The sequence below is a fragment of the Aegilops tauschii genome, chromosome 4 (genome assembly GCF_002575655.3).
Source record: "Aegilops tauschii subsp. strangulata cultivar AL8/78 chromosome 4, Aet v6.0, whole genome shotgun sequence".
Classification (NCBI taxonomy): Eukaryota; Viridiplantae; Streptophyta; class Magnoliopsida; order Poales; family Poaceae; genus Aegilops; species Aegilops tauschii.
This window is the reverse complement of record NC_053038.3, coordinates 526,077,622-526,091,999: the sequence shown is the minus strand read 5'-3', so window position 1 is coordinate 526,091,999 and position 14,378 is coordinate 526,077,622. Positions and strand designations below refer to the sequence as shown.

General features: G+C 43.0%; 1 protein-coding gene and 1 pseudogene across 1 annotated transcript; one reads left to right on the top strand and one right to left on the bottom strand.

Moving 5' to 3' along the window:
* Positions 1 to 3,414: 3,414 nt before the first annotated feature.
* On the top strand, positions 3,415 to 4,101 carry LOC109732380 (uncharacterized). The gene has a single exon (XM_073497965.1). The coding sequence runs from the start codon at positions 3,415 to 3,417 to the stop codon at positions 4,099 to 4,101; it is 687 nt and encodes a 228-aa protein (XP_073354066.1).
* Positions 4,102 to 4,759: 658 nt separating this feature from the next.
* LOC109732381 (uncharacterized) lies at positions 4,760 to 13,034 on the bottom strand (annotated as a pseudogene).
* Positions 13,035 to 14,378: the final 1,344 nt, after the last annotated feature.

Below are 14,378 nucleotides of genomic sequence, written 5' to 3'. Positions count from 1 at the left end.
AGGATATGTCCAAGCCGTTATGCACCTTGCTTAGGCTCACCATCGAGATGTCGTGGTTCGACAACAAAGTTATGAGTAGACTCTACCTACTCCCTCCGTCCTTTAAAGAGTGTACTTTCAACTTTGTTGGAGGGTCAAACTATCTCAAACTTTGACCGAGTTTATGCAAAAATAAATCAATGTTTTTGAAACCAAATGGGCATACGATGAAAATATATTTTATCATGAATCTAAATCTACTCATTTGATGACATAAATGTTGGTGTATCATTGTATAAATACGGTCAAACATAAAACAATTTGACTTTCCAACAAAGTTGGAAGTACACTCTTTAAAGGACGGAGGGAGTAGTCAGGTAATGCATGTTTACTTTTCATATTTCCTCCTACATCTATATCATTTCCACGAAACAAAACCAGAGTTAACCTTCTCAATAATAAGTAAAACCCCACTGAATTTTATCATAAAATGTGTCCCACAGACTGAACAACATGACATACCGACCCTCTGCCTCAACAGAATATAAAGGGGCCGGGGCCAAGGAAACTACGAACACATGAGATACAACATCATAATATATCAAGTTTTAATATAGCATGCGATTGATACCGAAGAGTGGCAATATATGTTGAAAAGGCGAAATAGAGTTATAGTGCTAGCCGAATGATCTATTCTTAATTCCCCATCCCTGCATAGGAATTTCAATATAGAAGCATCAAACGGCTCACAAGAATTACATTTAGCAAAAACCATAAAAACCATAAGAACGACAGAACATGTCAACATACACTAGGACACCGCAAGGATACATAGAATGACGAAAGCCACAATATCGACCACACGGCAGCGGTGTCCCGGTCTCCTGGCCATAGGAAGCAGGAACATGACTGGTCAGTTACATGCCATGCGAAAACGCTAGGTCTCGACAAACTAATAGACTAAATGACTTCTATGTGATGTCCTAGGCCTGGGCTATTTTTTTGGGCTCATGGCAAGCACATAGCTAGGAAAATGGGTATGGGCCTTAAGCACTAACTAGCTAATTACTTAGAACAAGTAGCATGTATATACTTATATCCTACCGTTAAGCATATGCACCAAGGGGAGGGATTGGTTAGAGGAGTCTAGCCCCTATTCGCCACCTTGTCTCCAGCCTCGAGGGGGCTACGATACTGCTATTTGGATATATCTTCAAGGTTTCGACACTAGCCGTTATATGATTACTATGATTGTTGATGGGCCTTTTTGTGGTCTGCTTGTGTACCTATTTCTCAATTTACTAAACTATTCATACAATGACACCATGTAGGCTAATAAGTTCCTCAGTGTTGATGTGAATAGAATCAATGAGTATAATTACTCCGGTCGTAACTTATGTGACTATATATCTGCATAGCTCATCACCTTAAGCATGTCATTATGCCAATTTTCCCTTTATTTATGAAAAAACAGAACTTTGTAAGAAAGTAAAAGAACAAAAGAAGATCAATGTCGGCACTCTTCCTTTGACCTCCATGACGGCAACAATCAAGTATTTATTTGTTGACATGGAACACTACAAGAAAAAGTGACATCTATGACAAAGCTACTGTTGATGAAAAAGACAACCAATCATAAAAGTGATCACATCTATGACAAAACCTTTATTTCGTCTTAACTATATGGCTGAAAATGCGCTAGAAGAGAAGTCAACAAGAGCAATATGGTAGCAAACACATTGGTATTAACGTTCAAACTGACGAACTCAGAAAAATAAGTTCAAACTGACGAAGAAGGTTGTCCAACCCAATGAAATGCAACATCCCCTCTCACGTGCGACTTGATAAGGCCCAAACGTGCGTTAAAATTGGTTGAGGAAATGTTTTATTCAGCCAAAACTTTAACCCAAGATCTCTTGGCTTTGATACTATTATAAGTTCTGTGCACCCAGCTACCGGTAGGTCTAAAAGTCCAAGATAATGAAGGTTGGTCACATTATACTTCAACAATTGATTGTTACAAAAAAGGCTCGTTGACGGTGCTTGTCTACACAAAACCACAACATTGATTTATAAGAACATCTTATGGGCATAGCCATGCATGGCCATATTCCATATACCTTTGAAGCAAAATCCAGAGTCAACATGCAAGATTTTGCGTTCAATTAAAAATCACCAAATAGAATCAAAGAATCTCATAGTAATAAGTTGTAGGAAATTCAATTTTGTCTTAATCCACAAACACTGTCGTAGCAGTCTATGTTTCTATGTAAACCTCTCGTAAATTTGAAATTAAAATAAGGGAAAAAATATGCAAACATACTACCATAAAACTATATAAATTGTATAGTTTTACAATATTTTGATTTTTTGTAGTTACTAGCCGAATTTTATGATCCAAACCAATATTTTGTAATAATTAATATATCAAAATAAGAAATTTTAATACACTAGAAAGAATTTTATCAGAAGATGCATTGGAGGCTGATGGTCATGCGAGCCTTGATGGGCACATATAGTCAAGTTGCTAGAGTGAAGCCTTTGGCTGGACCTTGTCCAAGAAAAATCTCATGTAATGTAACTATATTTGTCTTGATGGGCACATATAGTCATGGAGCGGTATTTGTGCATACTAAATTATTCTTCTGTTGTAATATTCTTGCAATGTTTTATTTGTGTCAAAAGAACCATCATAAACATCAAAAGCTAAGAGTTGGATCACCCAATGTTTAGTATCACATATGCTTAATATTTAGTATAATTAATATTTCTGCGAGAGGGCCACTGCCACTATACACTCAATATCGTATATGCCATTGTATCAAAACATTAACAAATATCATATATGCCCTCGAGTGTATAGTGGCAGTGGCCCTCTCGCCAATGCTTAATATCGTATATGCCCTGGTAGAATATTTCTTTTGTGTCACCCAATGTTTTATACCCTGTAGTTATCTCTAAAAATCTATCGTATCCTGCGAAATCAAGCTAAGAGTCAATGCATTGAGAGCAGCTTATTCTACACCCAGATAAGTGTGTCATGTGTTTATTTGTGTCTTTTTATTGATGTAATTTTGCACCTCTTTATATTCCTAACAGGTTTACCCATCCTATGAAGGGAGAAGATGTTGGAGTTCTTTCCAGTTCTGAGTCTTCTGACTCATTGAATAGCTTGCACACACTCTATGACATGGGAGAGCAAATAATTTTGCCTCCAGATGTGGCTATCAAAGGCGACAACGGCTTGTACCTAAGATGGAAGAAATTCAATAGTGGTTATACATATTTTCCATTTGAATCAAGTGATATTGCAGATTCATCTGTAATTTTCACTACTTGCAATTATGCCCAGGGCACTGTACGTATCAAATCAAAAGCTTGCAACAAGTTTCTGCGGCTTAGCTGGGTTGGATCACGTTGGGTGACACAAAAGAGATGGCTGGCACTGAGGATTTATTCAAGGTGTTTGAATTTGGTGATCACTTTGCACTTCAAAGCATCGACGATGGTCATTTCTGTGTGAGGTCTACTGATGATTGCATTGCTGCTGGCACTGGGATATTCACGAAGGAAGCAAGAGTACAGTTCGAAGAACCAATTATCAGTCGAGAGATCTACAATATTCAGTATCATATAGAAGACCGTCATAGAATTTATGACAGCACCAATATGAATATGGCCACTGCATCAGCTATCAACAAGACTAGTAAAGAAAACACTATCAAATCATCCCTGACCATCACAAGGAAGGAGACAAGCAAATTGGAGTCAACCCGGTTCCATAAGGCAAGTGTCGAAGCCTCTGTCACGTATGCGGTAATTCCAATAGTTCTTGATGGCAGTCTGAAACTTGGTTATGAATCTACAAAAGGAACGACTTGGGGGAAAACCGAGGAAACTGAGAAGAAACAAGGGGTTGAATACCAAGTTACTGTGCCAGCAAGAAAAAAAGTGACACTGATTGTGACTGCAACTCAAGCTAAATATAAAGTCCCTTTCTCCTACACCCTGAAGGATAAGATGACCAATGGAGAAGTGAGGATTCAAAACTTTGACGATGGCTTGTTTTATGGCATGAATAGCTTTGATCTCCGCTATGAGACCAAAGAAGAAGAGGTCTGATACAATTCCTAGCAGCCGCACATTCATAGTTCAGGATGTCAAATGAAGCGGCTCATGGTAATAAAAGTCTAATATGTACTCCCTCCGTTCCAAATTACTCGTCGTGGTTTTAGTTTAAATTTGAACTAAAACCACGACGAGCAATTTGGAACGGAGGGAGTATGTATCTAGGTGATTGGGGCTTTGTATCTTAATTATGCATATGATTATGTATTGTGACCTCTAATACCACCATGCACGTACTACGACGGTTGTGCATTATTATTTCCTTTTGTTTGAAATAATGTAACTTTATGTATGTAACAATAATTGATACACACACCTATATATATTACCACCCGTTGCTATGGTGTTACTTATCAAAGGGAGCAAATGGTTGGACGGTTAGGAGGGTAGTTGTATCCCTAACTCACTGGGCGGGTTTGACATTTATGTACTATCTCATTACAATAGAATATTCTTTTAGTTGCAAGCGACATTCTGTGAGGAGTTTTCTATATATTTGGTGACATTTGGCAAGGCCCCGTGTGCTTGATCTCTCTCGACGCTGCAATGGGGCGTTTTTTAGCTGGTTTTAGAAGGCTACTTGGTCACATGGCTTCTTGGTAGTGTACCAATACTCAGCTTAGATTTTTGAACAAAAAGAAAACTCACGGTAGATCCAGATGAGAAACGACTTAGGTTTCTCTATTCCATTCAATCAAATAAAGCCAGCCTTCTAAAAGTGGCACCAGATCGCAGACTGTCTGTAATTCATCCCCTCTGTCGAAAAGTGCTACACATCAAATGGAGTTACAAATCATCCCCAAAAAACAGACGGCGCACCCTCCCGCCAGCAGGAATTCCACATTTTCTTCCGCTCTGGGAGTTCCGCGTGAATTTTCCACAGCAGCACCGCAGGTATTCAGATTGTTCTCACTGGGGAGCAATGCCTGTTCATTACCCTTTTTCACAGAACTGTTTGCCAGTGGTCGCCACCGACGGCGACCACCCTGACTCCCTCTTCCTGTCTTGGGCCGCTTTTGGCAGTCGATAACCATGTGCGGCTTAGTCTCTGATACTAGTTCCATAAAGCCATGAATGGTGTCTGTTAGGTCCCACAATGTGATGCTACCATCTGTAGATCCACTCACGATAATGTATCTATCCCCATTATAAGCATCACCTGAAAGCAAATGTGTGAATTACATTATTCTTAACATAATTACCAAAACAAACAAGAAAAGGTAGAACTTGTTGAAGTGTATATGTGGATTGCCTAGCCCTTTCCATCAGTTCGAGCTTACCTTCACAGTGGGCACTAGAGGCGACGACAATATGCCGTAGCACAAGAACTGGTGATGCCTGTGGGACCAGCAAGGCAACATCAAACCTGTACACAAAGAAAAGGAACAGCTAACTGAAACCCCCGAGACTAGTGCAGATAAATAGAAACTCTGCTTCAGAAATTTCATGTTGCTTACCATAGTCGAGAAGGCAAAAGAAGCGCACGGACAATAACTGTTGCATCAGAGCAAGCAACAACCACAAAACAAACTGTCAATCTGGCACAAAACAAAGAGCTTAGATTACCCTCATTTCTTGCAAGAGCTAATAAGAAAGTATTCTAGACCCTATATTTGTGAGCAACTCATGAGTCATTTCTTGCAAGAGCTAATAAGAAAGTATTCTAGACCCTATATTTGTGAGCAACTCATGAGTCATTTCTTGCAAGAGCTGAAACAGAGAATATCCCTAGACCCTATATTTGTGAGCGATTCATGAGATATATTTCTCGCGAGAGCAGAAACAAAAAGTACCATAGACCCTATTATTTGTGAGCAATTCATGAGTCATTTCTTCAAAAAGCTGAAACAGATGCCCAAGACCCTATATTTGTGAGCGATTCATGAGACATATTTCTCGCGAGAGCAGAAACAGAAAGTACCATAGACCCTATTATTTGTGAGCAATTCATGATGAGTGCAGTGTCAAATCTTACTCGGTAGCCGGATGTTTCAAAAGAAATGCTGTAACAGAAAGGTAACGCCAGTCATTTTCCATCTGATCCATAATAGCCAGATTGGGTTGAGCAGAGGAATTTCCTTTCCCGCCTTCCTCGAAGTTCAGCTTTACATGATCAGCTTTCAACCTATTGGTGCCAAGCTTTGGTGGCATGTGGGTAGAAAGCCACTGAAATGTAACGGCTGAACCACTATTGTCTGAGCATTCTGAGCTTTGCTTGGTGTCTAAATCTCGATCACTCGAACACACTTGTTTGTTGTTCTCTGCAATTCTAGGTTCTAGAATCCAAGCCGTAAGAACTTGCTTTGATCCAACAGATATCAATATGTAAGTGGTGTCCTTGTTTTCGACCCAAGTGTCGGCAGAACTGACACTAGAGTTGCGCGATTTATCTGCTAATGTGTATGTTTTTGGGATGAAACACGTATCTCTCACAGCTGACCCGCCAACATGCTCCCCAAGCAGCTTGGATGAGCACCATCTTCCGGCACTACTAGCCGAGTACCTGTAACAAAGATCAAGAACAACATATATCATATGGTTCATAACAGAACCTGAAATGAACAGGTATATTTGATTTAAACCTCGTTTGTTATTATGTGTCAATAATGACTTATTTACCCTGTAAGCCGGACGGTTCCATCTTCACACCCGGTTGCAATCCACAAATCCGTACTCTTCTGAGGAATTGAATAGCTTGCTGGATCTATGAAGCAAAGAGAATGCACTTCCCTTCCATGGAACTGTGTATGAAAAACTTGAGGAAGCAACTTCCTATCTTGAGTTGGTGCCCAGTGTCTATGCACATGAATACTGTGGTCCTGCTAGGAAGTCGATTCTCATGAGGTGTGTAAATTTGGACAAAATATCAGTTAAGATAACACTTCCACAAACACTCTTAAGCAAAGGGCAACTAACCTTTACGAAGGCGAAACAGTTTTGATACTCAGGGACTGTCCCAAGATAGTAAGAATAAGGGCGCCGCCATCCTCCGCAGGATATTTGAACCAGCTATAGAAGGAAAAAAATAATCCAGAATCAACAGATTAGCTCAACCATTGCCAAATTCAAGCCTCCAGTTGTCCAGTTTATCAGTATGTTATGTGCTACCTTTGTATCATTTTCAAGGTCCCAAATGATAAAATCCGCAGAGGTGAAACCTATTGCATAGGTACCAACCAATTGGTTAACAGAGGTATGATTAGCGTAGATCGATTGAATGGTGCCTAATTCTTTCAATTGTCTCATTCCAACAAATTCAACGTTTTTCACATTCCTCCCATACTTGAAGAAGCAAATACAGCCGTCTCCCCCAGTCTGTAAAATGTTCAGAGGAGAGGAGTTTATGTCAGGCCAAGCTCATGACTTCAATAAAAGGAAAAACAACAAAATTCTGTACATACAGTGTGGATTTCAATATGATCTGAAGCTGAGGTGATTATCTGAACACTTGTGACACCAGAAATGCCATGAGCTCCTTTAAAACGGTCACGTAAAGGTATCTTCTGTTGTGCCTCACTGCTGTCATGTGCTGCCAATGTTTTATGAAAAGGAAAGGCAGCGATGTTACCTTCTTATCACCTGTTATAAGGATCTGCATAGAAAATAACATGTTTGTTTTTTATACATCAGAGAACAAAATATATTCTTTGCGGCAAACTGTAACATTTCTTTTCTTCTGATAGTTAGAACATCAGGCACGGGTATTCTATAAAACAATTAGTGTTCCCATAGTCATAATTGTAAAACGTCTGATATTCACGTGAAATATTTTATAAGCCACTGTTAAGGTATTGCATTCAATGAGAAACAGAGCAAGTTTATAAGAATTACCTCATCCTGAAGTGATACATCTAAACACATGATTCGAGCCCCAAAGGGAGATTCAAACATTGCAACAAGTGAAACCTCCTGAGTAATCGGATGGCCATTTGAGAAAAGGGCATTTCTTATGTTCCATAACTTAAGAGTGCCTCTAGGATCAGCTGTGAAAATGTGGCTGCGAGGAAAAAAGAAGGAAAACTGTTGAGAACAATAATTACCTGCTAACCAGAGAGTAAATAGGAAATAATCTACATACCTACATTCAAGTGACTTGCACCAGTACAGTCCTAGTAGTTGCCTGTCCTTTTCAGCTTGCCAGGTGAAAGATAAATCCATTTTAGGTTCAAGAAGACTGGGACTGCTTAAACGGACAATAGTAACATTTCCACGACCGTCTCCAAGGGCAATTATATCCTCCTTATCCAAAGAAATGTCTGAGCACCCTGTCATTACATCCATACATATAATTGGTGCTTTCTCAGTGACCTGAATAACCTCAGTCCATCTTGGATCTTTTGTATCAGAGAGCTCAGCATGATGCAGATATCCATTGTTTGTGGCAACATAGAGAACATTTTCTTGCACAAAATGTAAGCATCGGACATATTCGCTTTTGCTGTGATAAATGAAAAAAACAATCACTCACACTATATCACAATGAAAAATGGAGATAATACATGAAAACACGGAAGCACACCATACCTATCCAAGGCACCATGCTGTCCTGATACTATAGGAGAAGATATTTCAAACACCTCAGAATCGTATTTCAGACCATCTGGGGCCACGTTTTCTTCCAATATGTCATGAAAAGAGGAGTTACATAGGTGGTGCACTTTGATTGCAGAATCAAACCCCGCGGTGATCAGAACTAGTGAGCTTGGATCATATAAACATCGCCATAATCCTCGGCCACTGTAACAATAGATGCAGCATAGAAAATTAAGTTTTACTAAGGGAAGCACTTGTTGCAAGTCAAGGTAGTCAAATTCCGACATACTTAATTTGCTCGCCTTACACTTTATCTAAGTTGATCTTCCCAACTTACATGTGTTCTTTGAATGTTTTGATTAGCTTTCCATCCATGCCCCAAATGCAGCAAGTACAATCCTCGCCAGCAGTTATAACTATGTAAAAGGCAAGTTCAGGTGAAAACAGTAAGCTGTATTTCGTCTACAATAACAGCTAGATAATCAAGTTCCCCTTTTGTCGCAAAAAAGCATCAATGCAATAATATGGTATGTGTCCATGACAGAGTTGTGAGTAGAAAAGAATTAAGAAAATGGCCGTCGCTAAACAAACATAATGACAAATCCACCTTCAAAACTGAAAGACGAAAAGGCAAAGTGCAACAAACTTACAGAATCAGATATGCAACAATCCCAAATTCTAGCACTGTGTCCGAAAAGTGTCAGTTTGGGTATAATGTCCACATCATCAATTTTGGCTGTTTCATTGGTAAGATCCTGTGGCTGACAACTTAACATCCACATGCGAGCACTGCCATAACAAAGAAGTCAGGTACATATAGTAGTAGATGCGAGTAGGAGGTACCAGCTACTGACAACTTAACATCCACATGCGAGCACTGCCATAACAATTTTGGCTGTTTCATTGGTAAGATCCTGTGGTTCTCTACACTAGTAGCACCCAACTCGTCCGAGCTTAACAAGGAAGAACTCCGGGTTTCGGGTACCAATTTCCAAATAAGAATCTGGGAAACAGGTACCATGGAATATAGTCATGATTTGTACATAAAAGCAAGAGTATATCTCATAGTTTTGTCATAGTAGATGCGAGTCTGGACGGCTTACCTCGTTCAGAATGGTACCAGACACCACGAGGAGGGATCTAACAGAGTCCCCCCACATTCTCATTGAATACAGAAGGCACTTCTCTGCAGCCACAAAACACACCGGAACAAGTATATCAATACAAATTCTGTCGCAGAAGATATAATTTGGAACTTCGGGGCAAGGGCACGATGCTCGTCGAACCTGGAGAATTCACTCTGGTAACAAACACGCGGTCCGTCAAATCCCACAACGCCACTGAATTGTCGCCCAAACCGACCGCGAGCAGCCCGTCCACCTGCACCGAGAACGAGCAAACTTGAATGGCAGAGGAAATTGAAGCTTGTATACCATGGATGCGGGGACCGGACAGCTCGACCGAGCGTGTATACCTCGAGGAAGCAAGCGTCGAGCACCCAGTGATCGAACCCGGGGAGCCTCTGCTCCAGCTCCAGCCGTACGCCGCCATCCTCCGCGTCGACGCGGAGCCTGAGGAGCTTCACCCTCCTCTCGCCGAAGACGGCGACGGTGCGCCCGTCGGCGGGGGGCGAGCCGCTGGGGGCACGGATGCCGTGGACGCGCACGCCGTCCAAGACCCGGAAGGAGGCGAGGAGCCTGGCGGCGTCCAGGTCGTAGACGAGCAGCTCCGAGCCGGTCCCTGCGGGAGCGCGCGGCGTAATAGGTGAGGTGATGTAGTGGAGCGGGAGAGGGGATGGGGGGGAGGGAGGGGAAGTTACCGGCGAGGAGGAGGGGACGCGGGGAGGAGAGCGCGGAGACGTCGCCGAGGTAGGAGCCCAGCCGCAGGCGGCGGCCATGGCGGAGGGGAGGAGTGGGAGCAGAGGGGGGAGTAGGGTTTTCTGGCGGTTTAAGCTTTTGGGCCCAAACGAGATTGGTTGGGCTCTCGGAGGCTGGTCGGTTTCGATTTCGAGCAATCCGTCAACGGGCTGAAAAGGGAGTGGGCTGATTTCTGCCATGTGTTGCCTTCTTTTAAGGGTTAATAAGTAATAAATTAGATAGATGCCACTTGAATTCTGGCGATTCCTAGAGATGCAACTGCAATTTTTAAACTCGAAACACCATGGACATACCCTCTTGGGGAATGGGCGCAACACACGGGTGTTCCGTCACAAGTCCGCACCTCCACCATTGCTTCTCGCTAGCATAAGGGTGTGCCAAAGAACTTGGGAAAGTCATATTGCGAGAATGATTGTTTTGTTGTAACAATGCAATCTATAAAACTCTTATCTCTCTCTTAATTAATGGATGAGGCAAATATTTTGTCTCCGTAACAGGAAAAAAAATGCATGGTTGCCTTGAACTATAGATCCATGCCTCCGAAATTGTTAAGGGCTCCTGAACACTGCCACGTGCCAATCTAAATTATAGTTTGAACAAGTAGTATAAGATAATCTCTACTATTAAAGGAGAATCGAACGTCGTGATGGTTCCACCCCCCTCCTATTGCTACTAGCGATCGATAAATCCTCCCACCCACATCGCCCCATTTGTTTTTTTTTAGTTAACCAGCGGTAAGTAAACTAGGAAACCACGCCTGGGCTGCCTTGCCAGCCCGGCACGGCACGACTAGCACATTTTCTCGGCACTTGAGCAAAACCTACTGCTACCTACGTATACCAATTAACCCTCAAAAAAAGAACTATGAGTGGCATTGGCAACAGATCTAAATATTTTTTAGATTTTGAACATGATTTTATTGAGAGAATAGAATATTTATTAAAACAAAATCATTTCAAATTTTTTGAATAATTTTTTAAAAAATTGTAATTTATTTGAAAACACCAACATTCTTTGGAAAACTCAAATATTTTTAAATCTTAAACAAATTTTGGGAAAGGGGGGATTTTTGAGCAAAATTGAAAGCACGGACATTTTTGAAAAAAAAGAGAGAGATTTTTTTAAACTCTAAATAAAAGCTTTGAAAATGCTAAAAAAAATTGCGTCTGTGAACAATTTTTGAAGCCCTGTTTTTTGGGGAAAGGCGACAATTTTTCTAAATTTGTTAACAAAATTGGAAAACAGGATTTGTTTTGAAGTTTTGAACAATTTAAGAAAAACACAAACATTTTTGAAAATTTACGCTTCTTTTCAATAAGCTCAGTAAACTTTTTTAAAAAGAAAATAAACATGAAAAAAGAAGAAAATGGAAGTGACAGCCGCCGGCGTGCTTGTTGATCGAAACAGTCATTAATAGCTTTCTTTTTTGAAGATACAGGGCGCCGAAAGAAAGAAAAAGAAACAGGAAAAAACTAAAAAAGAAAAAGGAACAGGAAAAAAAACCCGCTTCAGGAACCTCCTAGAAGGAAGATTCCCAAACCTAAACCTTCCCAAAACCGGAATGGTTGAAACGTTTAACAGGCCAGCCCATCCTGAACGCTCATCTTTCTCCCAGTAATGCTACACGTACAAAAGGAAACTGGTGATCCAATGATGCTCGAAACTTTTGCATGCAGTGAAGCTCTTGCCCTAACAGATGATCTTGATATTCAGAATATGGTAGTAGCATCAGACTGCCTAGAAGTGGTAAAAGATATCAACAAGGGGACGGGAGGTCCTAATGCGGCTATCATCCAAGAGATTGCGGTGCGTATATCTTCTTATATGTACGTCTTGGTCTTTTATTCATGAGTGTAGGAATTTTAATTTCGAGGCTCATAATCTCACCAAGTTTGCTTGTAATTTAGGAGTAGGTAGACATGTGTGGTTGGGTAACCCTTATAAACGGAACCGTGTACCTATGAACATTGTTATCAATCAATAAAAGTGGGCGAGATTTCTCCAAAAAAATATACAAAAGGATACATGCTTTTACATAAAGGTGGGTTTTGATTGAAGATTAAGGGAGAGAAGGGGCCCATCCCCATGAAAATCGGGGGAGTGGTTAGTTAGTTTGAAAAGATCCTAATCATCGTGTAAAAGCATGTAAACCTTTGTATGTTTAGTATTATTGGTCTTTCTTCTCTGTCGTGGGTCTAGTCCGGACAACTTGCCGCAAACGAGTGGCAAATACGGTTTTCCATTATTTTTTCAGGGGCCCTAGGGCGTCGCCCTTCTTGCCCCGGGCCTCAGTCCGTGTTGACCTCAGTTCCCTTGGTCGGACTGGGAGGGAGTAGGTGCTGAGCTGAGGTCCATCTCCATCCATATAAGCGAAGGGAGACTCGTCGATCTGAGAGAAGTCCGGCCTCATCAAGCTGTCTCGCTCGCTCCTAGTCCTAGGTCGTCAGAGCTGGACGGCCGCCGGACCGGACCCAGGTACGCCGTCATGGCTACTGCGAACGGCGACTCGGCCTCCATTCTCTGTGCTACGACGCCGACGACGCACCACATGCATGATGAAGATCCAAGGCTACTCGTACGTGGATGAGAACAGCTGTGGCGTCTCATCTCCTTCCTTCCGCGTCGGAGACGGCACCTCGGCTTCTACCCCAGTGGCACCACCCCGGAAACCACCGTTTTCGTGTCTGTCAAGGCCGTCCTCGACGCCGCCTATCAAGGCCGTGGTCACGTTCGACGTGCTCGACCACCACGCCAACCCGGTGCCGCGCTACGCTAGGACCAGCGGCGAGGTGCGCGACTTCGTGGGCGCCGGCGCCTACTGGAGCTGCGACGACTTGGTCGAGAGGGCCGACCTGGAGCGCCGCACCTCCTCAAGGACGACTGCTTCACGGTCATCGAGGTCCTCGCATATGAATACGAATGGTCCGTCGTCGGCGTGGTGGTGCCCCCGTTTGATTGGCCTCACCACTTCCGTGGCCTCCTCCGGAGCGGCGGACGTGATCGGCTGGGAGACCTTCGGTGCGTGCTCGCGGCACGGTCCACGGTCCTCAGGGCGGAGCTGTACGGCGCAATGAAAGAGAGCGGCGTGCAAATCGACGGCATGCGAGCAGAGGTTTTCAGGCATCTGCTGCATTTCGTGTACACCGACTCGCTGCCAGAAGAAGAATAAGAAGAAGAAGAAGGGCATGGGGTCGCCATGGCTCAACATCTCATGGAGGTCGCGGACATGGAGCACCGTGGCAACCACGCTGAGCAGCATCACTGGCCAAGGGCTCAAGGACGCGTGCTTTTTTTTTCGAAACGGAGACAAAAGTTTTGCCTCATCGATTAAATAAGCAGAAGAGAGTTGCTCGGTTAATTAGGGAAAACCGAGCGAAAACCAGATTGCACGGTTAATTATGGAGAACCGAGCGAAAACCCTCACAACCGCTGAGCGGCACACATAAGATACCCCACACACACCACTCCAAAGAGGGTCTCGTCGAGACAGCACGCACGCGTCATCGTCATCACTCCTCCCCTAGAGGCGTTATCGCCATCCCTACACTCTGAGCAAACGACTCCGACTTTGCCGCAGGCGATCGTCGACTCAACCCACACCAAAGCGGACGCGTGAAGCTACATGAAGATCTGCGCCAAATCTTAGCCACCTGCGGCCAGACAGCGCAGCTCCGACTTTGACGGAGAACTCTGAAGAACAAAACCAGGCACGGCTGGCGCCACGGGAGATCGCCGAACGGGCCACCTGCAGCCGGTCATCGTATACCACAGGGCCCCGCCACCGCAGCTTCGACTCCACAGCAACAAACAACCCGAGACAAAACCGCGGACACGCCGGAGAATAGCCGACTACCGCAACCA